General features: G+C 32.9%; 2 protein-coding genes across 3 annotated transcripts; both read right to left on the bottom strand.

Moving 5' to 3' along the window:
* Window positions 1-1,021: 1,021 nt before the first annotated feature.
* LOC112278259 (uncharacterized) lies at window positions 1,022-3,668 on the bottom strand. The gene is made up of 7 exons (XM_024511472.3): window positions 3,133-3,668; window positions 2,786-2,866; window positions 2,586-2,623; window positions 2,165-2,244; window positions 1,947-2,030; window positions 1,694-1,808; window positions 1,022-1,548 (listed from the first exon to the last, which is right to left on the bottom strand). The coding sequence occupies exons 1-7, from the start codon at window positions 3,631-3,633 to the stop codon at window positions 1,404-1,406; spliced, it is 1,044 nt and encodes a 347-aa protein (XP_024367240.1). The 5' UTR covers window positions 3,634-3,668; the 3' UTR covers window positions 1,022-1,403.
* Window positions 3,669-10,277: 6,609 nt separating this feature from the next.
* On the bottom strand, window positions 10,278-17,267 carry LOC112278472 (uncharacterized). 2 transcript variants are annotated; one of them, XR_016500904.1, is made up of 10 exons: window positions 16,064-17,243; window positions 15,642-15,745; window positions 15,288-15,449; window positions 14,708-15,099; window positions 14,246-14,489; window positions 11,925-14,110; window positions 11,680-11,761; window positions 11,336-11,543; window positions 10,849-11,120; window positions 10,278-10,702 (listed from the first exon to the last, which is right to left on the bottom strand). XR_016500904.1 is itself a non-coding variant. In XM_024512021.3 (9 exons), the coding sequence occupies exons 1-9, from the start codon at window positions 16,495-16,497 to the stop codon at window positions 10,663-10,665; spliced, it is 4,260 nt and encodes a 1,419-aa protein (XP_024367789.1). In that variant the 5' UTR covers window positions 16,498-17,267; the 3' UTR covers window positions 10,278-10,662. The 2 variants fall into 2 exon arrangements, 1 of the variants encoding a protein (XP_024367789.1); XM_024512021.3 differs by having other exon boundaries at window positions 11,336-11,761; window positions 16,064-17,267.
* Between the last annotated feature and the right edge of the window lie 6,655 nt (window positions 17,268-23,922).

The raw sequence follows: 23,922 nt of genomic DNA on the forward strand, positions 1-23,922 counted from the left end.
TCACAACAGAATGAACCTGTGAAACACCTGCCAACCACATTTCGCAAGAAATTTCCTCTTTGAATTCAGCTTCAGAGGGATTCAAATTTTGATCATCAGTCTCTTCATTCGAAAAGCATTCATCGTTGAAGCCAAAACTTGCTCTGGAGGAAGGTGTGATGGTTTAGAGTACGTACTTCAAGCGATGAGAGTAAGTGCTAAAAGGCGTGTCACCATTCCTACAGAGCTTGAGTTTGGGGGGAGGGGCAACTTTGAACACAGGAATAAAAATTCCAGGGAAAGCGACGCCGGAGTACGTGGTGGAGCTTCAAAAAGCCTCCATTGCATATTGCTTAACAGGAACCCAATAGAGGGAGGAAAGTGCAGGTCACTGTAGATTCTGGATAAGCCTTCAGGATGAGACTCGGGGTCCCATATTATTAGGCAGATAAAAGAAATGTGAAGAATGCATATTGGAAAGAGTGCGATTCCTCCGTCTGACTGCTGACATTAGAAATGAGGCTATATAAGCATTCACGTACTCCCCATACCTGGGAATCTGGGTGTTGCATTGGGGTGTTGTACTTTTTAACTGGATGCCGCAGGAATAAACCCTTGTGAAATAAACAAATATACTTGTACATGGAAGTCAAGCTTGCTTTCTTCTCCTTGCTAATTCATAAGTCTGCCGCGGTCTCGTTCCTTTGCTGAGAGTCCTTTCTTGTTAGAAGTTGAGTTGTCTACAGGAAGTACTACAGTGTTCAGATTCTAGACTCCCCTGAACTCAGTAAAGCTTATCACAGTGGTCCGTTAAGTTATCCAAAACGATTGTGGTATCATAGTAACTTTGAGAAGCATTTTCGGCACACCCGAGACTTGAAATGATGGATCCTCGTTACAGACTCACTTGATGATTTGTATATTTTCTTCTAACAATGCACCACAGCTTTACCAAGAGTTGCTTAGGCGAGAAGAATGGATTCTTCGGCTAAAAAATAGCTCGTCTGGAAAATGCGCATGCAATCAAAATGTAGACCAACAGTGATATTCAAAAAGAAGCTACCATCGATTGAAAGCCTGCAAGGGATACTCTGCAGATTTACAGCTTGAAAATTCTTCTTTTACAACTATGTGTTGCTAGCACGCTGACCAAGATGTAGAACTCTGCTCAAACTAGGTCTGCAAAAATATACACAAAGAGATATTTCCAGTCGCACTAATTCGAATTGAAGAGGTTAAACTAGCACACAGCAAGTCTCTGATGTGAGCCTAATCTTTCAAGTATGACCTCTTCTGATTACAGAAAGTGATTTGCAACACATCTGAAATCACTCAACTTGAAACCCGAGTTAGACCTACTGCATGCTTCCTTCAAATTTCATTAACTATTGAGAACAAAAGTAGTTGGAGATATTTTGCAGGATTCAAAACCAGTCTACCCACTCATCAGATCTGGAAGGCTGCCTTTTCTGCTTCGGAGGTTGATACCTTCCATTCTCAAAATTAGCCCGTGCGATCAATGCTTCTAATGTCAAAACCTCGCTTGAATATGTTGTCCCCTCCAAAGCACTGCATAAGAACCATTAGAGTGTCAGTTTTACACATAGAGAACTCGAAATGCATAGTGTCCCCAAAATACCACAGTTTACTGCCCTACTTGGGTGCATGTAACCCTCGTCGAAGGCGGAGAAATGTGTCGATCTCGTCAACTTACCGCTCCATTAAATCTTCCAGTATAACACGTTGCATAGGAGTAACCCAATAGATGCAGTTACGAGGACATTGGCCAACTGCAAGCTGAACTCCGTAATCTTCACCTTGCCCAGGTCCTTGTACGCAGCGACAAAATACGTGTCAATATGTTTTCTTTGTTGAAAGGCAAATTTTGATTCGACTGCTACTTGAAAACAGGGAAACCATTCAGCTTGAATCAATAAAAGTTGGAACGAGACAAAAAGACAACTCACTCTGTAAAACTGCCCTTGCACATCCAGTGTCAGCAGCATATTTGAAAACGTCTGGCGCCCTCTCCACACAAGGATATGGACACCCTGCCAAGCAATACCATCATGAGATATGGCCAGTTCAAGGCCTTGCATAGAAACTTGTATAAAATACTTGTGTACACAAGCAGCTATAACTGCACTAGAGAGGAGAAAGAAGTAGATGAAAAAAAAATTCGAACCTCGGCCCATGCAAGTCATTTCAAACACAAAGACGTCTTCTGCTTCACATTCTGGGTCTTCGAATGGATCCAAGTTCTTCCTGTGAAGGATTCCAAAGGATTATTTTCAGTTGACACTGTAATCATACAGCTACATAAATGAAGAGATGGCTGCTGACATCTACAAAAATAAATGAATGAATGAATGAATGAATGAATGCTACGCTTTTGCCATTTGAAAAGATGGTTTCAAGATAACCCACTAAACCCACCAGTTAGATAAATGTCAATCACTGAGAGGGCAAGTACTCGTAGGAGTCTAACTGCATGGCACTAAACGAAACTTCCAGGGGTAGACATAATTGACCACTACAAATGAGTAAGCTGCAGATTGTTCAGCAAGTCAAACCCATGCAAAGTAGGGATGAAGTCATCTGCAAACCTTCGGTAAGTTCTTGATATAGTGTCCTTAGTTAGCAACTGCAATTGCAATCATCCAAAATGAAACACATCAGGTAGATCAATGCAAGCCTGAACTTTGAGACGACCCCAATTAAAAATCTTTGTACAGCTACATGCGTTCAAATCTTGTCTGACAGTACGAAGCTACGTGAGGAACGACAGCCACTTAAAGGAACTCACTTCATAAGCGCGAAGTATCAACTGCGTAATTGCATCTGCATCTTCTGTGCCTTTATAGACATCTGGATGGAACTCCTTAATCTGTGCAATAAAAATACGTCTCAGGTATTTGTTAGTAGAATTCCCAACATGATTCGGACCCGAGAGCTTTTTCTTAAAACCCATGTAAATTATAACCTACCTCAATGACTTGCCAAAATTAAGCTACTTCTTCAGGCGACGCAGAATGTAAAAATACAGCACATTTAGTAAGACTTCCTTAGAGTGAGCAAAAATGAGTTCATTTCGAGAATTGGGCACAGGTAACTTCGGCACAGAGGAAGCAACACATGTACACAACTCCATACCCGATTTCTAAAAGCGATTTTAATATCTTCATCAGTGCAGTCGGGAGAGACGCCTAAGACTGAGTATGGGCTCTCCCTGTTCATGCGATTAACACTAGTCTCTGACTGCTGCTTGCGATCCTGCGCCCGAGCAGCCACACTCCTGCTCTTATTTCCACCAATTCTAATTCTGTTCCCTCTCGCATCCCACCAGCTCCCTCCAATTCGACTCCACCTATTACTCCCAACTCCAAAACCAGAATCATCGCAGCGATAACTCGAATCCACACCATTGCACTCCAAATCATTCCGATAGATTTCAGTCCCACACCTCCAGCTCCGTGGCAAAGATGTCAGCGAATTCTCCAATCCAATCCTTTTAAACTGAACCGTGGCCCAATTCTGAACCCTACTGAAGTTCCTACCACTAATCATGTCCATCGGAGACAAACAAGCTGACGAGCCCCATCTATTACAAGAAGAAGATTGCGCTGGTCGTGATCGAAAACAAACTACAGCCATATCTATCTCGTCTCTCCCGCCAGATTTCGAAGGCCACGCTCCAGAACATCAAAGCTCGAAATGAAGCTGCAAATATACCACTCCACCTCCTTCGCGGCACCGCCTCCCGCGCGCGGTGCACGACCGGCAACTCTGTGGCCGGGTGTCTCTTTGCTCCCAGTTCTCTACCTTCTCTGAGCGGGTATGAAAGCCTCCCCTCTAACTGACGCCAAGTGACGTGGAATTCATTTTGGTAGTTACTCTTTATATTTCTTTCAATTTTCTTTCGTTCTGCTTCTCATATTTCAAATGGCTGTCATAAGTTAAAATATTGAACCGAAAAAGATACTTTGGTATAAATTTATTTATATAAGCAATATATCATTTAAGACTCTCAAGTTTCTATGTATTTATTTTTTGAGCTTTTTTTAAATATATATCTTTAAAATTTTGATAAGATTCACATTTATAATATTAAAGTTTAATCTTTTTTGTAAAGAGTGGTATTATTTTTTTCTTAAAAGTATCAACTATTTTTGAGATTGTGGATTATCTTCTTCTAAATTCATATTCTTTTTACAATATATATATATATATATATATATGTTTATTTATTTATACATAAATTTATTTTATTTTATCTCAAATTCTTATAAATATAAAAAATTAGAAGAAATAAAGTATGCCACAATACAAATGTAAGAATATGTGAGAAATTTGAAAATTAATATCCATCAACTTTGTCTACTATCTCAACCAACATTAAGAATGTTTAATCAAGAAGACATAAAAATGATATGAGTTTTTACAACAATTGCACTACTTTAAGTAATTCACATAATTGCACTAACTAAAAAATCAAAAGTTGTTCTTTTAGTAAAGCTTAATGGTATAAATTCTAAGTTTTAATGTATCATCAACCAAGTATAATGTTTTACTCAACTTCAACCACTTAGGTAAGATATAAAGATTTTATTCTTTAATTTTATTGATACTTAAAATATGAATCAAACTAATAATTATCCATTCAATATAGTAACCAAATTTTGAAATTTTAATCAAAAATTTGTTTATTAGTACCTCAGGTCTTCAATGTTTTTGCTTCAAATACTTCTACTAATCAATATATACAATAAAATGTAAAAGATATGCAAATTAATACTATATGCTTTTAACCTTTATAATATAAAAAAAATCTTCATATAAAAAAGAAAGATTATACCTATGTTTTTGAAAATCAAAATGTATTCATTGAATTTGTCTTAAAAAGTAATAAAATTATAGAATAAGAAATAATTAAAAAAAAAAAAAAAAAAAAAAAAACAATGTATTGGAAATATGTTTTTTTAACAACATTAAAGACTATGCAGCACAATTCTTGTAAAACATCATCTTAGAAAAATTAAGTCTTCACTTTTCAATCTTCTTCTTGTATTTTTATTAAAAGTCTATTTTTGAACTAAATTTTATATTATTTTTATTTGTACCTTCTTAGATTTTAATGCCATTAGTTTTTTTCTTGATGAAAATTTTGCTAAGTGTCATGAAATATTATTAGTACAAAAAATTAAAAGTGCATTTACAAAAGTTATAGATAGACAAAATTTATCTTCAAGAAAAATCACTCAAAAAATTGTACTTATAGAGCTAAATGTTAAGTTTGTAAGTGTCTTGTAGAGTTTAATATGATATAAACTTCAACTAATCTTATTATTTATAATTATTGTGGTAATATATATAATCTAGGAATAGATTGAATATCCATTGGACTTCAATTTACTCTTGTCTTGTTTTAAAAAAAATCAAAAGTAAAAATATCACTTATGTCCAGAAAATCAAAGTACTATATTTAGAAATTAAAATGTGTATACAAGCCATAGAATAGAAGATATTTGTTTTATTTATTTAGTACCAAATCATCATTCAAGTAAGGTTGTAGTAGAACCTCAAAGTAATATAAGAAATTATGAAACATATTTGAGAAAAAAATTGATGATACACTTTAAAATATCAATCATTTACTTGTGCAATTGATCTTTAAAAAGAAGCTTAACCAATATTTAGACTAATTTCTAATTTTTTGCAAAATAAACTTGCTTCTTTAAAAGAATATATTGATGAAAATATCTCAAAGATTTTAATACATTATTTGTAATTTTATATAAGTGAACTAATTCTTTTTGTGAAGAAAAAAGATAGGTGATTTTAATAAATTATTCATCAAAATTATTTATCTTTTATTTTTATTATTGAAACTTTTGAAAAATTAGCTAAAGCTAATATTTATAGAAAAATAAATTTTAAAGATGCATGCAATCTTTTATATGTTAAGAAAAGAAATGAAAGAAAGATTACATTCCAAATTAGTTATGACCATTTAAAATATAATATTATATCATTTAGACTTAAAAATACTCTAATTTTTTTTCAAATTTTAATAAAAAAAGATATTTTTTGAATTTCTAAATAGTTTCTTTGTATGTTACATATACAATATTTTTATCTATATTAAGGAAATAAATAAATAAATAAAAACCATATACAAAATTTATTCCTTGTAGTACAAAAACTTAGATATGAAAAATTATATGCGAAGATACAAAAATGTATATTTTATACGAATCATGTGAGGTCTGCAAGATATATCATCTCAAATAATGGTTTGTACATGAATTTTAAGAAGATATAAACTATCATAGATTGAAAAATTTCAAAAATAACATGTGATATCTAATGCTATTTAGAATTTTTACAATCTATTTTTGAATTCTTATCAAGAATTAAAAATAGATTTCTTCTTAGTTTCTATTTTATATTGTGTAGATGTTTTTAAATTGTTTTTTATATATATTTTTTAAATTAATTTAATTATAAGTAGAAACAAATGGTGGACTTGATCTTGTTACTTTTCATTCAAGAATTTTTAACATTAAAGAATAATTATAAGATCTACAACAAAGAACATCTTGATATTGTAGATTTATTCTAAGAATGGCAACATAATCTTGAAGGTGCTTCTAAGTCAACCATAGATAATATAAAATACAAGAGCCTTAAGTATTTTGTATTAGCACATGTCTCAAATATTCTTTAAGTCCATTGGAGCATGTTTTTGTTACAATTTGTATATAATATTTTATATTTTCTAAGAAATTATCAAGACTCATTAAATGCTTTGTTTAGACACTCTTATCTTACACCAAATGAAAGAAATGTTGCATTTTTTCAACTAAGATTTGTTTATTAAAAACAAGAGGAACTATATTTTTAAGTTATTAAGTCAAAAATATCAATTAAAAATACTATTTGGAATGAATTTGTTTGAGTGCATTAATAGAATCTCTTGTTCTTAATATTAAAAATAATCTTTAATGTAACTCTAGTGAATTTGATTTTAAGCTCAATCTTTTTTACTATTTCAAAGGATTAAATACAACACAATTTTTTAATAGCATGGCATTTTAGATGCAAAAATTATAAAGCTTATTTTTTTAAAAAAATTAGTGGTATTAAATATGATAAGTTGTTAAAATATTTTTTCTAATCTTATGACACTTATTAACAAGCAGAGACTTTATAGCATGAATTTTATAGATGAAATTCATGCTAATAAACAAAGTCATTATACAAATTAAGTAGTGGAGCAATATTTTCATTATACTACCAACTATTACTAGAACAATTAAACGACTATCTTGCCATTAGCAAAAAAATTATATAATAATATAATACATTCTTCCATTAAATAAAATTTATTTTTTATCAATTATAATTACTATTTAGAATTCAATATTTTTTAATTTAAAAAATAGATAAATCTATTAGCAATAATTTTTTCAAGTAAAACAGTATAACTTTACATAACAATCAAGACATAAGTAAAGAGACTCTAGAACAACAAAAAGCTAATGAATGTGTTTTTAGAAAATAAAAAATTCTTTTCAAATTTGATCATAAAATATAATCTTATGATAAGTTGGATTATTAAAGATTTGGTCTATTTTTTTTTATTAAAAATATAATAATCTAATTGCATATCAATTGTAATTATTGCAATCAATGAAGAGTTATCTTATATTCCATGTATTTGTTTTCAAGGTTTCTATTACAATTATTTTATTAAAAAGAATACTATTACCACCACTTTCTATAAATTTATTACTTAACACATACAAAAGCCATCAAAGAATCTTGCAAAGAAATTAGAACTTGATATTTCTTTTTATTAATTATATTTATCAAAATTAAAAGCCAACTATTGACATTAAAATAGTATAAATAAAAAATAAATAAAGTTAAAAGATCAACTTGAAAAATTTATTTACAATAAAAAAAAATCTATGTGCAAAAATTTATATCAAGTTATTATTTGCAATTTTATTAAATGAAGTATTTAAGTTGTCTCAACTTACACAACATTGGAATTGAAATGAAGATCTACATGAGAGACATGTCTTTTCTTAAATAAATTGCAAGTTATAACATATATAGAATAATTATCTTGAAAGATATTTTTGATGCTTAGTATTGCTATTGTAAGGTACTATATTTAATTGCATGTAAAATATATTCTTTGAAGATGGTTATGAAGGCCTCAATAATGATTAAATATTTTTTTGGTCTTTTTACCATAATATTGGATATTTTTAATGACTAATAGAATCTATCAACCACTTTTATTGAAAATAAAGATCAAAGTTTGTTGCAAATACCATGCAACAGATCTTAAGATTTATCAACTTATAAAACCACTCTTTATGGAATTTGTTTTAAGAAAAGAATTCAATATAGTAGATGCCTTAATCATATTTTTTTAATAGAAATAAATAGAAATAAATAGATGTGCCTATGTTAGAAAGATAATATCTTCTTCAAGTAACAATAAGAAAGTTTTTAGATTTTTATAGATGTGCCATGTGGCTATTAAAACTTATCATACAATTTTTATTTTATTTTATTTTATTTTTTAACCATGTTTAAAGCCATCTACAACTTGGCATTTAGGCCACATGTCTTGTGGTTCTTAGGAAGCTTCTATAGAGCCTTTTTGATAGTTAGTAAATATAGAGACAATAGTGAGGCTACTCTCTACAGAGCCAATGTTTTTTTATATTTTAGTCTTTATTCAAGTCTTTCTGGTTCCTTGCTATTTAATAATATCCTTTATAGTTTTATTCTATCTTAACTTGTACTCTTTTGTCTTTACTTTCTTCTTTCTTTAATAATACATAAATGTATTGTCGTTTAAGTTTGATCCATATTTATATCTATGAAAAATTTTATTTTTTAAAAATAAAAATAATAAGTTTTATTATTTATTCTTGAATATAATTTATATTTCAAATTTCTTTGATATAAAAGTAACCAAAAAATAAAACATCATAAACATTGATATTCTAATATAAGAAAAAATATTAATAAATAAAGAAAAAAATAAATTCTTTTTGGTATGTGAAGATTAATAATTTGATTGGAAAACTCTTATTTTAAGATGATAATATTGTAACTTTTTTAGATTGGATGAAAAATTAATAAAACAAATATATAGTTTTTTCTTTTTTTCTTTTTTTAAATTAGTAATAAAAATCAAAAAATAATAATTCAACTATTATATATATTCAAAGTTTTGTTTTTATTTACATTTATATTTTATAATATGTAAAGATAGTAAAAGATTATATATATATATATATATATATATATATATTTATATAGATGTATTTTTGGAGTAATAAGTATGTTTTTGGATATATTACTTGATGTTTTTGCTAAGAATTAAAAATTGGAAGTGATGCAAGAACTAATATAAAAAAACTATTTAAAATCTACAACAAAAATTCAGATCTAGATTTTCTATCGTCATGGAGGAGACAATGCATCTTATATAAACTTGACTACATTATACAAATATTGCAAATCATAGAATGTTAAGTGTAAAATTGCTTTTGTTTGTGATGTGGCTTTAATGGAAATAACCTATACATTTTACACTTCAAAAATCCACTTGTTGCCTTCTCTATTGCTTTATAAAATGTGCAATCAATTGTCATATTCTTCTTTTCCAATATCTTATACTCTTCTTCAAGATTATCATCTATTCTATTGTCTTGATTTACCACCTCTTATAAAAAGAACAAAAAATACATTACAAGTTTGTCTTTCAAAATATGGAAGCAACATACTAAATAAAAAATAGTTATTTTAAAAAAAAGAAAATTAATTAAAAAACTTCATGAATAGAAGCAAGTAAGTCTATAGTAATTTTCTTACTTTTTTAAATTGAAGATTTTAATCCTATCTATTGTTGTATCCTTCAAAGACATTAAAATATATCTAAATCAAATATTATTGGAACATTCCACATGAATGATACCAATTTCAAACCTCTATTAATGCCTTCCACTTTTCCATCTACTACCCATTTGTTTCAATCACAACACATTGACTGGATGATGGAGAATGAAGAAAAATGTGATCTGCTGAGACAATGTGACATCTTGATGTGAAATTGTTCATGCTTATAATCCCATCCAAACTGACATTACTTTTTACATTTGCTTTACTTTTGTAAGAACCAGTTTAAAATTGCATTGTCCATTATTGACTGTACAACGGACAAATAGAGATTTGTTGATGTATACGAGGTAAAAGAGGATCACCGACAGTTTCCTTCAGAAAAAATACAGTTTTTATTATCACCTCCAAAGAGGCCAACAAATAAGACAGATTATATTTTGTGGAGCCAGTTTCTCATTTCTTGGCTGATCCATTCCAATTGGGCTTTTTCATATCTATGCTCCCCTAAGACATCTCGTGCACTACAGCACTGGATCTCACTAAGGACTCCAGGCGAACTGTGATGCTGAGACACATATTCCTACTCAGTGATGACTTCTTATAGCTTAGAACGGCTATAACATATTAATTACAAGACTCCCAACTTCTGTACATGTTGATGGCTCCTTGTAGGTGAAGTTGGTACCTACTGACTTCATCTGAGGTATAACAGATTGAGGCGCTCAACAAAATGCCGTTGTAAATTTTTTGGGGCTACAGGTACTTCAGTACAAGATCGGCGCTGGCATGGTATCTGCGTGCGAAGGAACAGCAAAATCAGCTTAAGTCCTTCCTTGTAATTCAAACGAAGTTAAGGCATGAAGTTTTCCCAGAAGTAATGCTGTAAATTGCAACCAAGAGCTGGAGAAAGAATGCTTGGAATGATATGAAAACACCAACCTTTTGGGATCCTTCCAGAGCAAGTCGTAGATAACCTTCCTCAACCTCCCCCTCGACATCCTGCGAATACCCCATTTACTGTACAAGCGATACCGATCTCGCATACTTGCATTTGTTGCAATGTTGATATAGATAGTATCTCGTTGCTGTTTAATAAGCTCCTTCATTGACTCCCTATTTTCCAGCTTCTCCAAGAGTCTTTCAATGTTTTGAATCTCCCACGCTATTGACTGTGGGCTGGTGGGCTCTGGTTTTTTGAATGCCTCCTCAACCTATCAAAACCAAATAAATTGGAAGTGCACACACATGTTCATCATCATGGGAAAATAAGGAATACCTTCTTCCCTAAAATAGAGAACTTTTCTAAGCCTTGAAAATATCTATAGATGCAGAATAGTGACGAGGAATCTCTATGACAGTTCATTAGCAGCAAATTACGATTGCCATTCGGAAGGTTAATCTAACATGATCAACCAAGATTGCTTACCTCTTGGTGGAGCATATTAGAATCTGTCATCAAGCTCTTGTACTTAAGAGATCTAGTCACAAGGTCTACACACTCCTCATCCCATAATTTGCAGAGATCGTGCAGGGATGGTCCAGGAGTCTCGAGATACTTCAAGCCGTCATCCACCATCATTCCACAATCGGAAATTAACCCACAATCCCAAGCAGATCCGCTGCTTTTCCTAAAGCTGCAATCAGATTCGTCCAAATCAGATGCCTGGAGCAGAGGACCAGAAGCACTTCCTGCTCCCCAGGTACGTAGAACGTTTCTATTTTTAAGCAAGGCTTCGTAACTGCCCTCAGAAGAAGAGTGATGAAGCCTACTAGATTTCGAGCACCCATCTCCGCTCCTGGGTGTTGATTCCTGCCCAGGGAACAGTGCTCTAGCACGCTTTCCAGACCCTTTCTGCAACATAAACAAGACACCAATAGTTGAAGATTATTGGATACAAGATCATTGATATCCGCCCAGTTCAGCCCTCTAATCAAGCACGCTAATCCACGCATTTCATATTTAACTAAATTTGAAGATTTGATTAATTACACAATGGTAGGATTCTTGATGATACCTTATTGTCTTCAGACGGCGAAGGAATCTTTCTAGCAGGATGAAAGCTTCTAGAGGATACGACGCTCTCCGCATCAGAGTCACATTTCCCGTGAAATCTTGAAGATGGGCTCTGAAGAAAATATTTTTTAGAGACTGACAAGGCACTAGATCTGTCGTGATTACAATGAGCGCCAACGCTGGAAGTATACGGTGCCATATCCAAGCACTGGTCATCAGGGGTAACGGGGCTGGTATGATGGAGACTGTCACTGAAAGTTTTCTCTGCCAGCAAGGGACTCTTTACCTCTGAATGGGAGAGATCAGAATCAGAATTGTGGCTTGTCTGATAGAAGGAGATTCGCCTGGTCATTGAATGCGACGGGGGCTTTGATCTACCGATTGCCTCGCAGGACCTTGACGCTGAGTTGCTAGACCGCTGTATTTTGGGTGTGATAAAGCTACTGTAGTGTTGATTAAAATCAGTGAAGTACTGATCCATAGTGGCACAATTGACGACAGGCTCGCCCAATTGAATAAATGACATACGTTTTGGAGAATCTCCAGGTGATGCTGTTTCCCACCCCACAGAAGCATGAAAGATATCAGGCGAGAGATCGAAGATACGTTCCTGCGGTGTGGGCTTCGCAGCCACGACATTCCCATCTACAGCCTTGTCACAAAAGTCGTCTTCATCAGCAAATGCAGTAAGTTGAGGTGTTTCTTTATCCTGTAACTTTGTGGACGAGGTCATGATTGGTGATATATATGAGCTCCTTCGGAAAGAAGTTTCAGTGTTATTTACACCAAGGTTTTGCTCAACAAGCTGCAGAAATTCAGTAACTGTACTCTGACACCTTTTACTGTAACTTCGTGAGTCTTTGGAAGCTCTTGAATCATCGAGCTCTTCATAAATCTCGAGAAGCTTTTTGCCAGCAAGTGTATCGCCTTTCCCTTGAATGAAAGATACATCTTGCTGTGAAACTTCCAGTTCATTGCCATCATCCAAGTTGAAATCAAGCTTACTTGTTGAATCCATCAAGAGACCGTTGCTACCTAAGATCCCGTCGTAAGCTCTGCTTATGGTTTCAGATTGAGGAGATTTGAGAGATCCTGACCAATGCACGTCATTAATCTGCTCACAAGAGGCAGCTGGTGAGGTTGGATCGCCTGATGGACCAAATTTCGGATCTGGAGACCCTAAGATAAGTTTGTTGAGCTCATCCAGAAATTCTTCTTCCAACGCTGGCGGAACTGGAGAGTCTGAGCCTAGATCGAATCCGTGAGTGGACACACTGGCAGAAGGTGTCAAACTGAAACTATCAATATCTTCTTCATTTAAGGTTGTGTCTCTCCAGCGGGACAGGTCAATGGTCTTGGGGGATATATGAGGTGTGCGCTTACCTAAAAGCGGAGTCTTCACAACACAGCCCCTAACCTGATGAGAAGGTAAAACGTTGTGAGAAGCTTCTTCGGGGATGCACACCAGCGCTTGAGAGAACAGCACCATCTCACCACCTGTGGCAGAGGCTTCTGTAAAACTATGCTGGGACTTCATGTTCGGGCTCGAAATAGGAGAAAAGGAAATGTTTGTCACTCCAGATGTATTCCAGCAGCTTTCAGGGACATCCGATTCATCAAGGTCCATGAACCACTCACTAGGCAGTTGGAGATGCTCCCCTTGAAATCCCCCGTAGGAAGATATTTCAATGACACAATTGGGCTTCTGACCTTCAGCGAGCGGAGAAGTCCATTCCTTAGTTGGGGAATATGGAAGCTCAAACAAATTTAAAATCATAGAATCCTTCACACCTGGATCCATTGGTAAAGTAATAGCAGGATCCCACTTTTGGGAGCTCCATTCTTTTATAGGTGTGGAAGGCAATGATCCATCTATGCTAAACTTGGCGAAAGTAAGATCCTTTGCAGGTGAACAGGCAGGACTGTCCAGATTACACATGTCATAAAGCCACGTCTTTGGATAGGACGAAGGCCGGTCTACGTTTTCACAAAAATTCTCTGCCTGTGAATTGCTAGAAACCATGAAAGGGTTGCTACAATCACTCTCTGCGGTCTTGTGCTCAGGACACGGTAAAAAACTCAGAAACTCTGTAAAAATTTCATCCTCTTGAATAGCTGAAATATTTTCATTATAAAGACGTTTAACTTCAAGTCCGGGCGACTTCAAACTTCTCTGGAAGTCCTTCTCTGCGAGGCCACATAACTAGTTAAAGGCAAAGTAGGTTTTTACTGTCACACAAAAGGTCTTAATATAAACTCTCTCACAATTCTTCTCTGAGAAATTAACAAAACAAAAATAAAGATTTTCTGGCTCATTGTTACCCGCTGATATCTCGCACGGTGATTCCACAGGAGTTTTAGTGACCAGATCATCAGGTTCGTTGCTTTCTCTCCAGGGCTTGGACTTCACGCAAAATGCAACATCCATTTCCTTCCCTAAAATATCTAATGTTGAAACAATGCGTCTTGATATCCCCCTTGATTCTCGCCATCGTCTTTGTATTGTAAGGGTAGCATGTTGAAGGCTACGATATCTGTGTGTCAACAAACACATGCGCCAGTGGGCCTGTGCGACAACATAAAAAGTGAAAGTTGAGAAATTGTACAAACGCTAAAAACACTGTGAACCGCTTCTACTGTAAGACAACTGCCGGAAACTGATGCTTCAAATCCAAGCTTATCAAAACACTGTAAACAATAAAATAAAATAAGACTGATACTTCTAGCTGCAAAGCAATGATCCCTTTTAAAATTAGCTGTTTAGGGAAAGGTAGCTACACCAACCTGAATCACGATTGCTGCTTTCTCTCTCTTGACCGACCAGGGAAAGTTCCAATAGCCCAAATGAAGAGCACATTGAGGTGAAACTCGATCAGATAATCTGTCTTCTGGTAGATGCCACTTAAATTTTATTTGTGACCTACGTAGAACAAGGGGTGAGTGCTGCTTCGAGCAAGCAGATTGAGGCGTTCGAGGTCTGGCTCCAATCCTGGGCGTATGAGGAGTGGCTTCTATCTTGTAATGTCTTACTTTGCCAGACTTTCGAACTTTGCTCTTGCGCAAGGGTGTAGGCATCCTATTGTCTTTCTTGATTAGGGGAATAGATGGTTTGCTTGTTCTGGCTGCCATAAGGAACCCTCGCCTTTTCTCCGGATCTTTCAAAGTCCTGATGCCATCTGCATATATTCATACCACGTTATAAACGACAGAAGACTCGGCTATGTTGTATCATGGAATGAAGATTTACGGACCAAACAAGAGCGCTGCTTCAGCTCAAGGCAGTAACTATGATTCTTGAGAATGTGTGAGTGCGTGCGAGCGCGTGTGTAAGAGAGAGGGAGAGAGAGGTGAAAGCCATGCTCACCAGACTTAGAACATGAGTATGATTTCGGAATTCTCCAAGGTGTTCGAGAAGTTTGGGTTTTAGTATTTTCGTTGTATGCATCAAGATTAGATTGCTGAAGACGGGTCAATACTTTGCTCCAGTAATACACAGTCTTCTCTTTGGCAGGTCCTCGGGGCCCCCCTGAAATCAAGCACCAAATCAAGAAACAATACCTTAATATTAGGATGAATTCAAGGGGAAGACTAATACGCAATTGAATTTCGAAATCATCCCACCGGCTTTGAATATTTTGAGATAAATAGCGACGTTACAAGTCAAGGTTGAGAACGAGATCAAATTATGTAACCACTGGCGGTTACAGAAATCACTTGCCATTGTGCGTCTTAGCAAGTGTCTCCCAATCTCTCTTATACAATGCGTCCTTGCAATATTTCGACCAGTAGGCTACTACAGTATTTTCGGCATGCTCCAAATCCCTGCTTGAAAATGTAAAAAAATCAAACAATTGCTACTTCAAATAAAGGAAATTACATAACACAACCAGCTATTTGATTTTCCACCCACAGATCCACGACCAGTGAGACGGCTACCGAAATTATGTTGTTCATTAAACCTTTATCCGCGCCCAAAAGCATTAACTTCAATTACAAGGCCTGCAAATTCGTGAACGAAGGTCGAAATTTTGAGGTTTGCCATTCTCTGGAAATGTGGGAAGTGTGATCTACACAAACATTTGCAGGCAGATTCAACCTAGTGCACAAGCTAAGGTTACCAAGGATTGAAATGACTTGCACCTGCAACGAGACCAAGCAAAAGATTTATTGTGTTTCCAGGCATCCGTGTGATACTCTTCTGAGATCTGCAGGGGGCCAATGCTAGCGCCATTGTCACCGTCAGGACAGTGTGCTCTGTTGCTAGACTCCACAAAACGGATGGCGTCTAGAAGAGGTCGTAGGGAACGCCTACTATCCAGGAGCTTCTTTTGATTCTTTACCTCCCCTAGCATGTCTAACCCTGCAACCTTCGTCTTTTCCCACAAATTCTGTGGTTTCCTACGCATGTGCATGTTTCCCTTAAGTATCACACGCCTACATACATTCTGCTTATTCCAAAGTCCCTCAAAAATCTTAGAATGAGGTACAGTTAACCCTTTCTGAGGACTGCGCTTGCTAACCTTTGACACGGTAAGGGAATTATGCGCCATCCTCCGCTGAAGTCGACCAGCCATCAAAGCTGGGTAGATGCGGAATACAACCCTGCATTTCCAATTCTCTCTATGCTCGCGAGCAACTGAGACACTAAACCCATGCTAGGGGTTGTGGCAATCAAGCGGAATGTCTCTCCCATGACCAGAAATGAGTAATTACAGGGTTCTCAAGTGTTCTGGACAGCTCAAATCAGCATCGAACGCTAACAAGCGTCGCCTAATCTCGCTTGAAATATGCTGTTTCTCTGCATTACAAGATTCAACTTACTGGAAAAACTTACATAGGCGATCACAGGTGCCAAAGAATAGGAACATGTAACTAACGCTTCGGGAAGACAAATATGTCCCCAAAAACCAAAAGCACTGCTCTCATGTAATTCTAGAAGAAGATGATTCCTTCTGTGAGAAGATTCATATTTTAAAAAACCAGCCAGTTGATCGGCTTCGTTTCGAAGAGGGAGACAATGTAAGAAGAGGCAATGCCAAATTGAGACGAAGTTCTTTGAACTCTCTATGAATTAGCGAGAGAAAGACGATATATGGGTGCAGAAGCGGAGGAAGACAAAGACCACGCCACAGCTGCAGCAAAAAAGAGTCCTACAAGACGCCCAACCTCACAATTTCACCTCCCTGCATATGAAAGAAAGGCAAACTCGCAGACATCAGAGCACAAGGGTACGAATTCAGGAGATCGATCTGAACTCCCCCAACTCAAACTCTACCCATAAACAGCAACGAGAGTTAAAATGCCACAGCCCGATAGGACCCCACGCATGGAATTCAATTACCATGCTAACTCATCTCCCCCCCCCCCCCCCCACGCACTTGGCAAACACACTCAACCTCTCACGTGTAGCCCATACTGATGGGCTAAACCCCCCACGACGCGACCGCCCAACTGCAGGAGGCAATAAAGGCGCGGCACACCAGCAATAGCTCCAAGAATCGTCAACGAGCAGGATCAGAAGCTTTTGAAAAACCCACGGTCCCCAAACTTCGGAGGGCGATTTCTGGCAAGCAAAGGAAGACGAAAAATGTTCACCGAAATCCGTCGGGTGGGTTGTGTGGCGAGCTCGCATGTGAGTGGGACGAGTGTGCAGACGGAAGCTGGGATACAGTGAGGCTCCGTTCCGGCAACAAAGATCCATCCTAACTAAAAAGCTTGCGTTCAGCAGCCATGGCCGCCGCCCCTCTCCCGCAACAACGCCCCACCATTGCCGAAGCCTTGTCCATGGTCCACATTCTGTGCATCCATGGATGATCCTTTCCGTTGATCCTCTTGTAAACCGATTCCAAGTGGAACATGACTTGTTTTCGTTTCCGCTTTTGGCGGGGTTCTACGAGTTCGCAGATTTCTTTTTCTCCTTCTTCGGATTATTCTTTTCCTTTACTGCAACTGAAGAGTTGACTTATAAATATGTATTTCACCCTTGTTGCCCAGCGCATGCTTGGGCATTAGGGGTTCAAATTTCTCTTGTGGCCATCTTGTTGCTTGTTAAATGTAGGGAAATTATCATACATTCTCCTAAAATATGATGAAATATCAAGAATACCCTTGTATTCTAGTGATAGAAAATCTATCCCTCAATTTTGAGATAGTAGCAAATATATCCTTAAATACAATGAGGTATTATCATTCTTTCTTTTTCAGGTGCATCTGGGGCCCAAATTGCATGCTGCATAGATTTTAGCACTGTCCTTTTTGACACTTTTGGCACATTTTATCTCCTTTACTTTTGTTGATATTAGTATATCATGCAAATTTTTCTATGTTATATGAAAAATCGAAATAAATGATTGAAGGTAGGTCATAGTAAGATGATTTGCATATTATGAGAATATATCAAAAGTAATTATCAAAAATAAGAATCCATGATTTCAACTCTATAATAAATGTCTTTTACTAATTCATCATGGCAAGCTTAGATATACTAAAGGTTGAATTTCAAGGCTTGTATTAATCCCACAAAAACAAAAACTTATCCATTGTCGTATTATATGTGTTCTTACTTGAGAATACACTAAGCACCCAGTTGTAGAAAGTAAGTAGAAATGCAACAATAATCCTACCAAATCTAATAGAATCTTAAGTAAATTTTAAGTCATCTTTAATAACCTAATCAAACCAATTCAAAATAAATTTAAAAAAAAATTACAAAAGAAATAGAAAGAAGTACTAAACTAATTTCTAAAAGAAAAAAACAAAACAAAACAAAACAAAAAATCTTAAACAAAAAGAAATAATAAACCTTTAAATAAATAACAATAATCTTTAAAAAATATTAGAAATAAAAAAATAAAGAAATAAAAAGAATCCTAAAAAATATTTAAAAATATAAATTTTAAAAAAATCCAAAAAAAATCCTAATTAAAATCTTAATGAATCTTAATCGAATCCTAAGTCAAATCCAAATTGAAATCCTAATAAATCTTAACCAAATCCTAGGACAAACCCTAATAAAATCCTATTGAAATCCTAAATCTTAGAAAAACTTTAGAAAAATCATAATCAAATTCTAATCAAATCCAAAGAAAATGCTAAACCATAATCAAATCTTAGATCCTAAATGAATCCAAATTAATCTTTAATCAATCCTTAAATCTGAAAAAAATATTTACAATCTTACAATAGATTAAAAATTCAATAATTAATGATTGAATTGTTTATTTTGATTCAAAATTTATACACCTTGTAACAACTTAGTAACAACATATATAAAAAAATTGAAGAAGATTGCACATACCAATATCAAGTAAAGCTCCCAAAACCTCTTAGTTCTTAGCCACCCTCCTTAGACTTAAACGTTGTGCTTTCAACATTAATTTCTCTTTGTTAAACTATTCAATTGTTCCAAAAATTATGTTTTGTGTACATATTCAAGTCTTAAATGTATTCACCAAATTTTGCTTCAATCCAACTAGCAAATATTATTAGATCTTGGAATTACTCACTAACACTAAATTTCAAATTTTTGACACCATAACCCACAAAAATCCTCATATATTCAATCTAATTACTCAATTAGCTTTAAATTTTTCATACATATTTACAAAAAGTACAAAAATCATTTGCCCAAGTTTCAGCCATATACATGCTACAAAATTCACAAAGTCTTAAAAATTATAAATTTGTTTAGATTTTTCAAAATCTAAATCCATCAAATATATTATGAATTTTGAAAATTCCTCAAAATCTCAATATTAAATCAAATGACATGAGACCAATATTCAAAAATCTCTTCTTAAGTTTTCTTTTAAATTCTATTCTTTGATATGCAAAAGAATCTTAAAATTATTGTAGGTGTATGGTTTTGTGCCTTATAATTTGATTTCAACCTAAGTTGTCAACCGGTCTTCTTTGAGTATCAATTTTTGATAATTTTAGGTAAATTATACTTTAAACTATATTTAACTCTCTTTTAAATATGCTTATATCAATTTCTTAATGTATTTATTTTGATTTAGATTATTTATGCCTCTACAAAATAAGTAGAAATTTCTTCTATAAAAATATTATTAAGATTAAAAAACTTACAACCTTTTTATAATTTATCATTATAATCCTACTACATCTTTCTAATAGGCTCTTTTATGATAACATCCATATTTTTATTTTTTACCATATAGTCGTTTCACTACATAACACCCACCTCCTTTGAATCAATGTATCCTTTGATATGCACCACATGATTCAAATCGTGTTTGATTCATATTATGTTTTCCATGTCTTCATTCAATTCTTCTTTAACATTTTTGCTATCTTAGTCAGATTTATTGTCTTGTCTTAAAAGATTTATGTCTTCAACAAAATCTTTTATATTTATTTCTATGTTTCTTTCTTTGAATATCTTCACTTGCTTCTTTATAATTAGTATTTTATTTTATTTTATTCTATCTAGTTCTTATAATGAATAAGTTGCATTATCATGAACAATTGTTACTACATATGGTCTAAACCATTATTTTCAAAACTTTATAAAAGTACCATGTTAATTGTTCAAGCTACTATCATACACCAAAATCTAATTATCTTCTTCAATTGCTTTAGATCTCAATCGATGTTGCTTATCAAACTATGCATTATTATATAACCTTTTTCTTTTTAATCATTTTAATGCTATTTGCACATCTTCCAATCTTTGATTAAGTTAGTAAATTTTAATAGCTAAAAATTCTTCTCTTATTAATTTATCTTCTTATAATAATATATTATAAGTAAATACTTTTTCTTCAATTAATATAATAGGTTTTTAATTTGTCATGAATTCAAAATGCATATATTATGTTATTGAATGATGAGTTGTTCAATCAGTCTATAATACAAATGGTAAAAGTCGAGCCATTTTCTAACCTTTCCATTATAAGCTTTAACTAATGTTTTTATAATTTGTGGATGACCATGTTCACTTTTTGCATTTTTTTTAGAATTATCAGCAATAGCTAATGATAACTTAACTCTGCATCTTTCAAAGAAATCACAAGCTTCATGTACATTTAATTCTCAACAATCTACAATGATTTTTTCTACACATCAATAGGAATAAATAATATCTTCAAGTAAAAATCTATAAATTCTTTTTATAAACTTTTTTCTAAATACTCTACCTTCTACTTGATTTGATAAATCTTCATATGCCAAAACCAAATATCTCATTTGCCATAATCTAATTGAAATAATAATCAAATCAATAATTTATTTAAAATGAATAATCAAAGCATATGTTGGATGTAAACCATCTTGATGTTGTATATTAGAATATGTTTTACAAGTTTTATTTAGTCAAGATACTCAAATAATAGCCAATATTTATTAATTCTCCTATATAAAGCTCTTCAAAAAAAAAACTTGTCTTTCTTCTTAAGATTTGATACTAAATAGAACTTTGATCCTATATTATTGTCTACAATCATCTCATCTTTTTTTTTTATATCATACTCAAGACAACATATCTACTACCAAATTGGCCTTTTCAGCAATATGCCTAAATTTTAGATTTAATGATTTGATATAAGCAATCCATCTTAACATTACAAAATCTATTGTTAAACAATTATTAATCATTCCAAGCAATGGTAAGCAATCTACTTTAATTACTACTACTACTATATTAATCAAATAACCTTTTTTAGCTTTCATAAGTGAAATAACCTCCCATAGTTCTCTTTTGACATGAAAATATGTAAATTAACAAATAATTAAAACTTTAGATTCAAATATGATTACAAATCTATTTCCACTTGAATTATCTTGATTTATAATCTATTTAATAGCAAAAAGAATAGTATCTATAGTAAATATTATTTGTCTATTACATTCATAATTAATTCTTCTTAAAATTAGAGGTATCAATAATAATATCTTTAGTTTTTTCATTACTTTATTATACTTTCTTTTCCATTTAAATCAACAACCATAATGTAATACTTCATACAATAGATTTTTTATAAGAGTCTAATGAAGAATCTATATACAATAAAATCTATAAGCCCCTAAAAACTTGTGTACTTCTATTAAAAAGTTATATGTACCCTTTATCCTTTTAATTGCATCAACTTTGCTTAGATCTGATTTTCTTCCATAAAATCCATATATATGTCTAATAATAACAACCTCTTGAACTCCAAACGTAATTTTTTCTTTCAAAAGTGTAAGATGAACTTTTTAAGTCAAGATAAAATTGTTTTACAATCTTATATATGATCAACAACATACTTGTGACACTCCTTCTTATCTAAAGTTTCATTTTTTTTTTTTTTTTTTTTTTTTTTCTTTTTCCTTCTTTACATCTTTTGATAGGAACATCATTTAGAAAAGACAAAGTTTCATTCAAGAATAAAGTCTCTTCATATCTTGTTTATTCCATTCATCATATATACAATTGAATTTATAGCACATTATAAAAGAATATATATTTTAAGCAATCAAAGTGGCATTCTCATCATTATTAGATCTCTATTCTCATATGCAAGTTAAGATTGATTACGATCCAAATAAAAATCATCTAGTAATTAAATTTCTCTTCTTATAAATATTCCACCAAACTCATCTATTAAAGGTTATATACTTGTATTTTTAATAGTTACTGCATTCACTAGTCGCATATCTTGAATAAAACGTAATAATACATTTTTTTAGGCCATAAATCAATGATTAGAATATAAAGCAAAAAGGTTCTAAAAACTTCATTTGCATATTTTTTTTTAATAATTCCACCAATTTAAGTAAGTATGTCCTTGACACAAAAATTGGCATTAAATTCCAAAGCACATGTGGTATTATGAAGATAACCATAGGAACAACATTATTAATATCCACACATCTTATTTCACAAGGTCCAAAGGCAAATGATTTACCTTCTTTTGCAAGCACTTTTTTAAAATGTTTAATTTTTTTTCATTACAAAGAACTATTGCATCCAATCTTCAATCTTTCAAAATTCTCCTTTCTATATTGATGTCTAATATTCTTTAGATCTTTTAAACTCTCTATTTTTTATATCTCTTCTATTTGTTTTATAGAATCTTTTAATAAAGGTCTAACAATAGATTTTAGTTTCTTGTCTTAGATTTTATATATTGTCTCTACAATAACTTTTGGTGCTTGAAAAAATTCAAGTATTGAATAAACCTCCTTTGAATGAATTTTCACAATCTTATCATCATATCTTAATTCTATAGATGCAATTAATCTCAAAGAATCTTCCAATCTATTTTCTTCATACACATCTAAAATCCTCGCATTATCTTTTTATGTTTCTAATCTATAATTTATTTTTAATATTATATATTTATTTTTATTTTTATTTTTATTTTTTAATCTTCAACTTTCTTATTCATAATACTTATATTTTTAAATTTTTTAATAAAACTAACATTAAAGGCACATACATCGTACAAGAATATCTTTTTTTTTATACCTCTATAATTTCATTTTACAGCGATACTGCTCCAAAATCCTTAAATTCTTTAATAACTCTTGATAATGATTTCTTCCTAAACCTATATTGATTTTGTTCATAATTAGGAAGGATAATTAAAAATTGTATTGCTTTTCTTCCATCTTTACTATGTATTAGTATATAAGTTGAACCATCATCAAGCATTTTTATTTCTATCTGTGTTGCCATAATATATGGTTTTCCAAAAATCATTAAATAAGATGTTGTATCTTAAACAAAAAAATATTCTTTTATTGCAACATCTTCAATCTAGATTTTAACATCTAAATAAGCTCTATATAATTCACCTCATATGTTATTAGCTGCTCATATTGCCATCTATATTCTATATCAATTTTCTAACTTCTCTTCTTATAAAGATCTTTAGACATAAGATTTATCTTGGAACTATAATCAATTAAAACAACAATTAGTTCTTTTATATCTCCCACCTTTACCAATACTTTTATAGTTGTTCTTGCCCAATGCTTTTAAGTATAATGGCTTA

This window comes from Physcomitrium patens, chromosome 25 (assembly GCF_059467195.1).
Source record: "Physcomitrium patens ecotype Gransden chromosome 25, ASM5946719v1, whole genome shotgun sequence".
Lineage (NCBI taxonomy): Eukaryota > Viridiplantae > Streptophyta > Bryopsida > Funariales > Funariaceae > Physcomitrium > Physcomitrium patens.

Bases quoted from the DNA above. Each gene is read 5' to 3' on its own strand.
- LOC112278259 (XM_024511472.3), bottom strand. From the start codon at position 3,633: ATGGCTGTAGTTTGTTTTCGATCACGACCAGCGCAATCTTCTTCTTGT. The intron at 2,867-3,132 runs GTATGGAGTTGT...TTTATTGCACAG, and splicing joins AAATCGCTTTTAGAAATCGG to ATTAAGGAGTTCCATCCAGA. The intron at 2,624-2,785 runs GTGAGTTCCTTT...TTGCAATTGCAG, and splicing joins TGATACTTCGCGCTTATGAA to TTGCTAACTAAGGACACTAT.
- LOC112278472 (XM_024512021.3), bottom strand. From the start codon at position 16,497: ATGGCTGGTCGACTTCAGCGGAGGATGGCGCATAATTCCCTTACCGTG. The intron at 14,111-14,245 runs GTAACAATGAGC...GTGGCCTCGCAG, and splicing joins ACCGTGCGAGATATCAGCGG to AGAAGGACTTCCAGAGAAGT. The intron at 11,762-11,924 runs GTATCATCAAGA...TTTATGTTGCAG, and splicing joins CGCCGTCTGAAGACAATAAG to AAAGGGTCTGGAAAGCGTGC.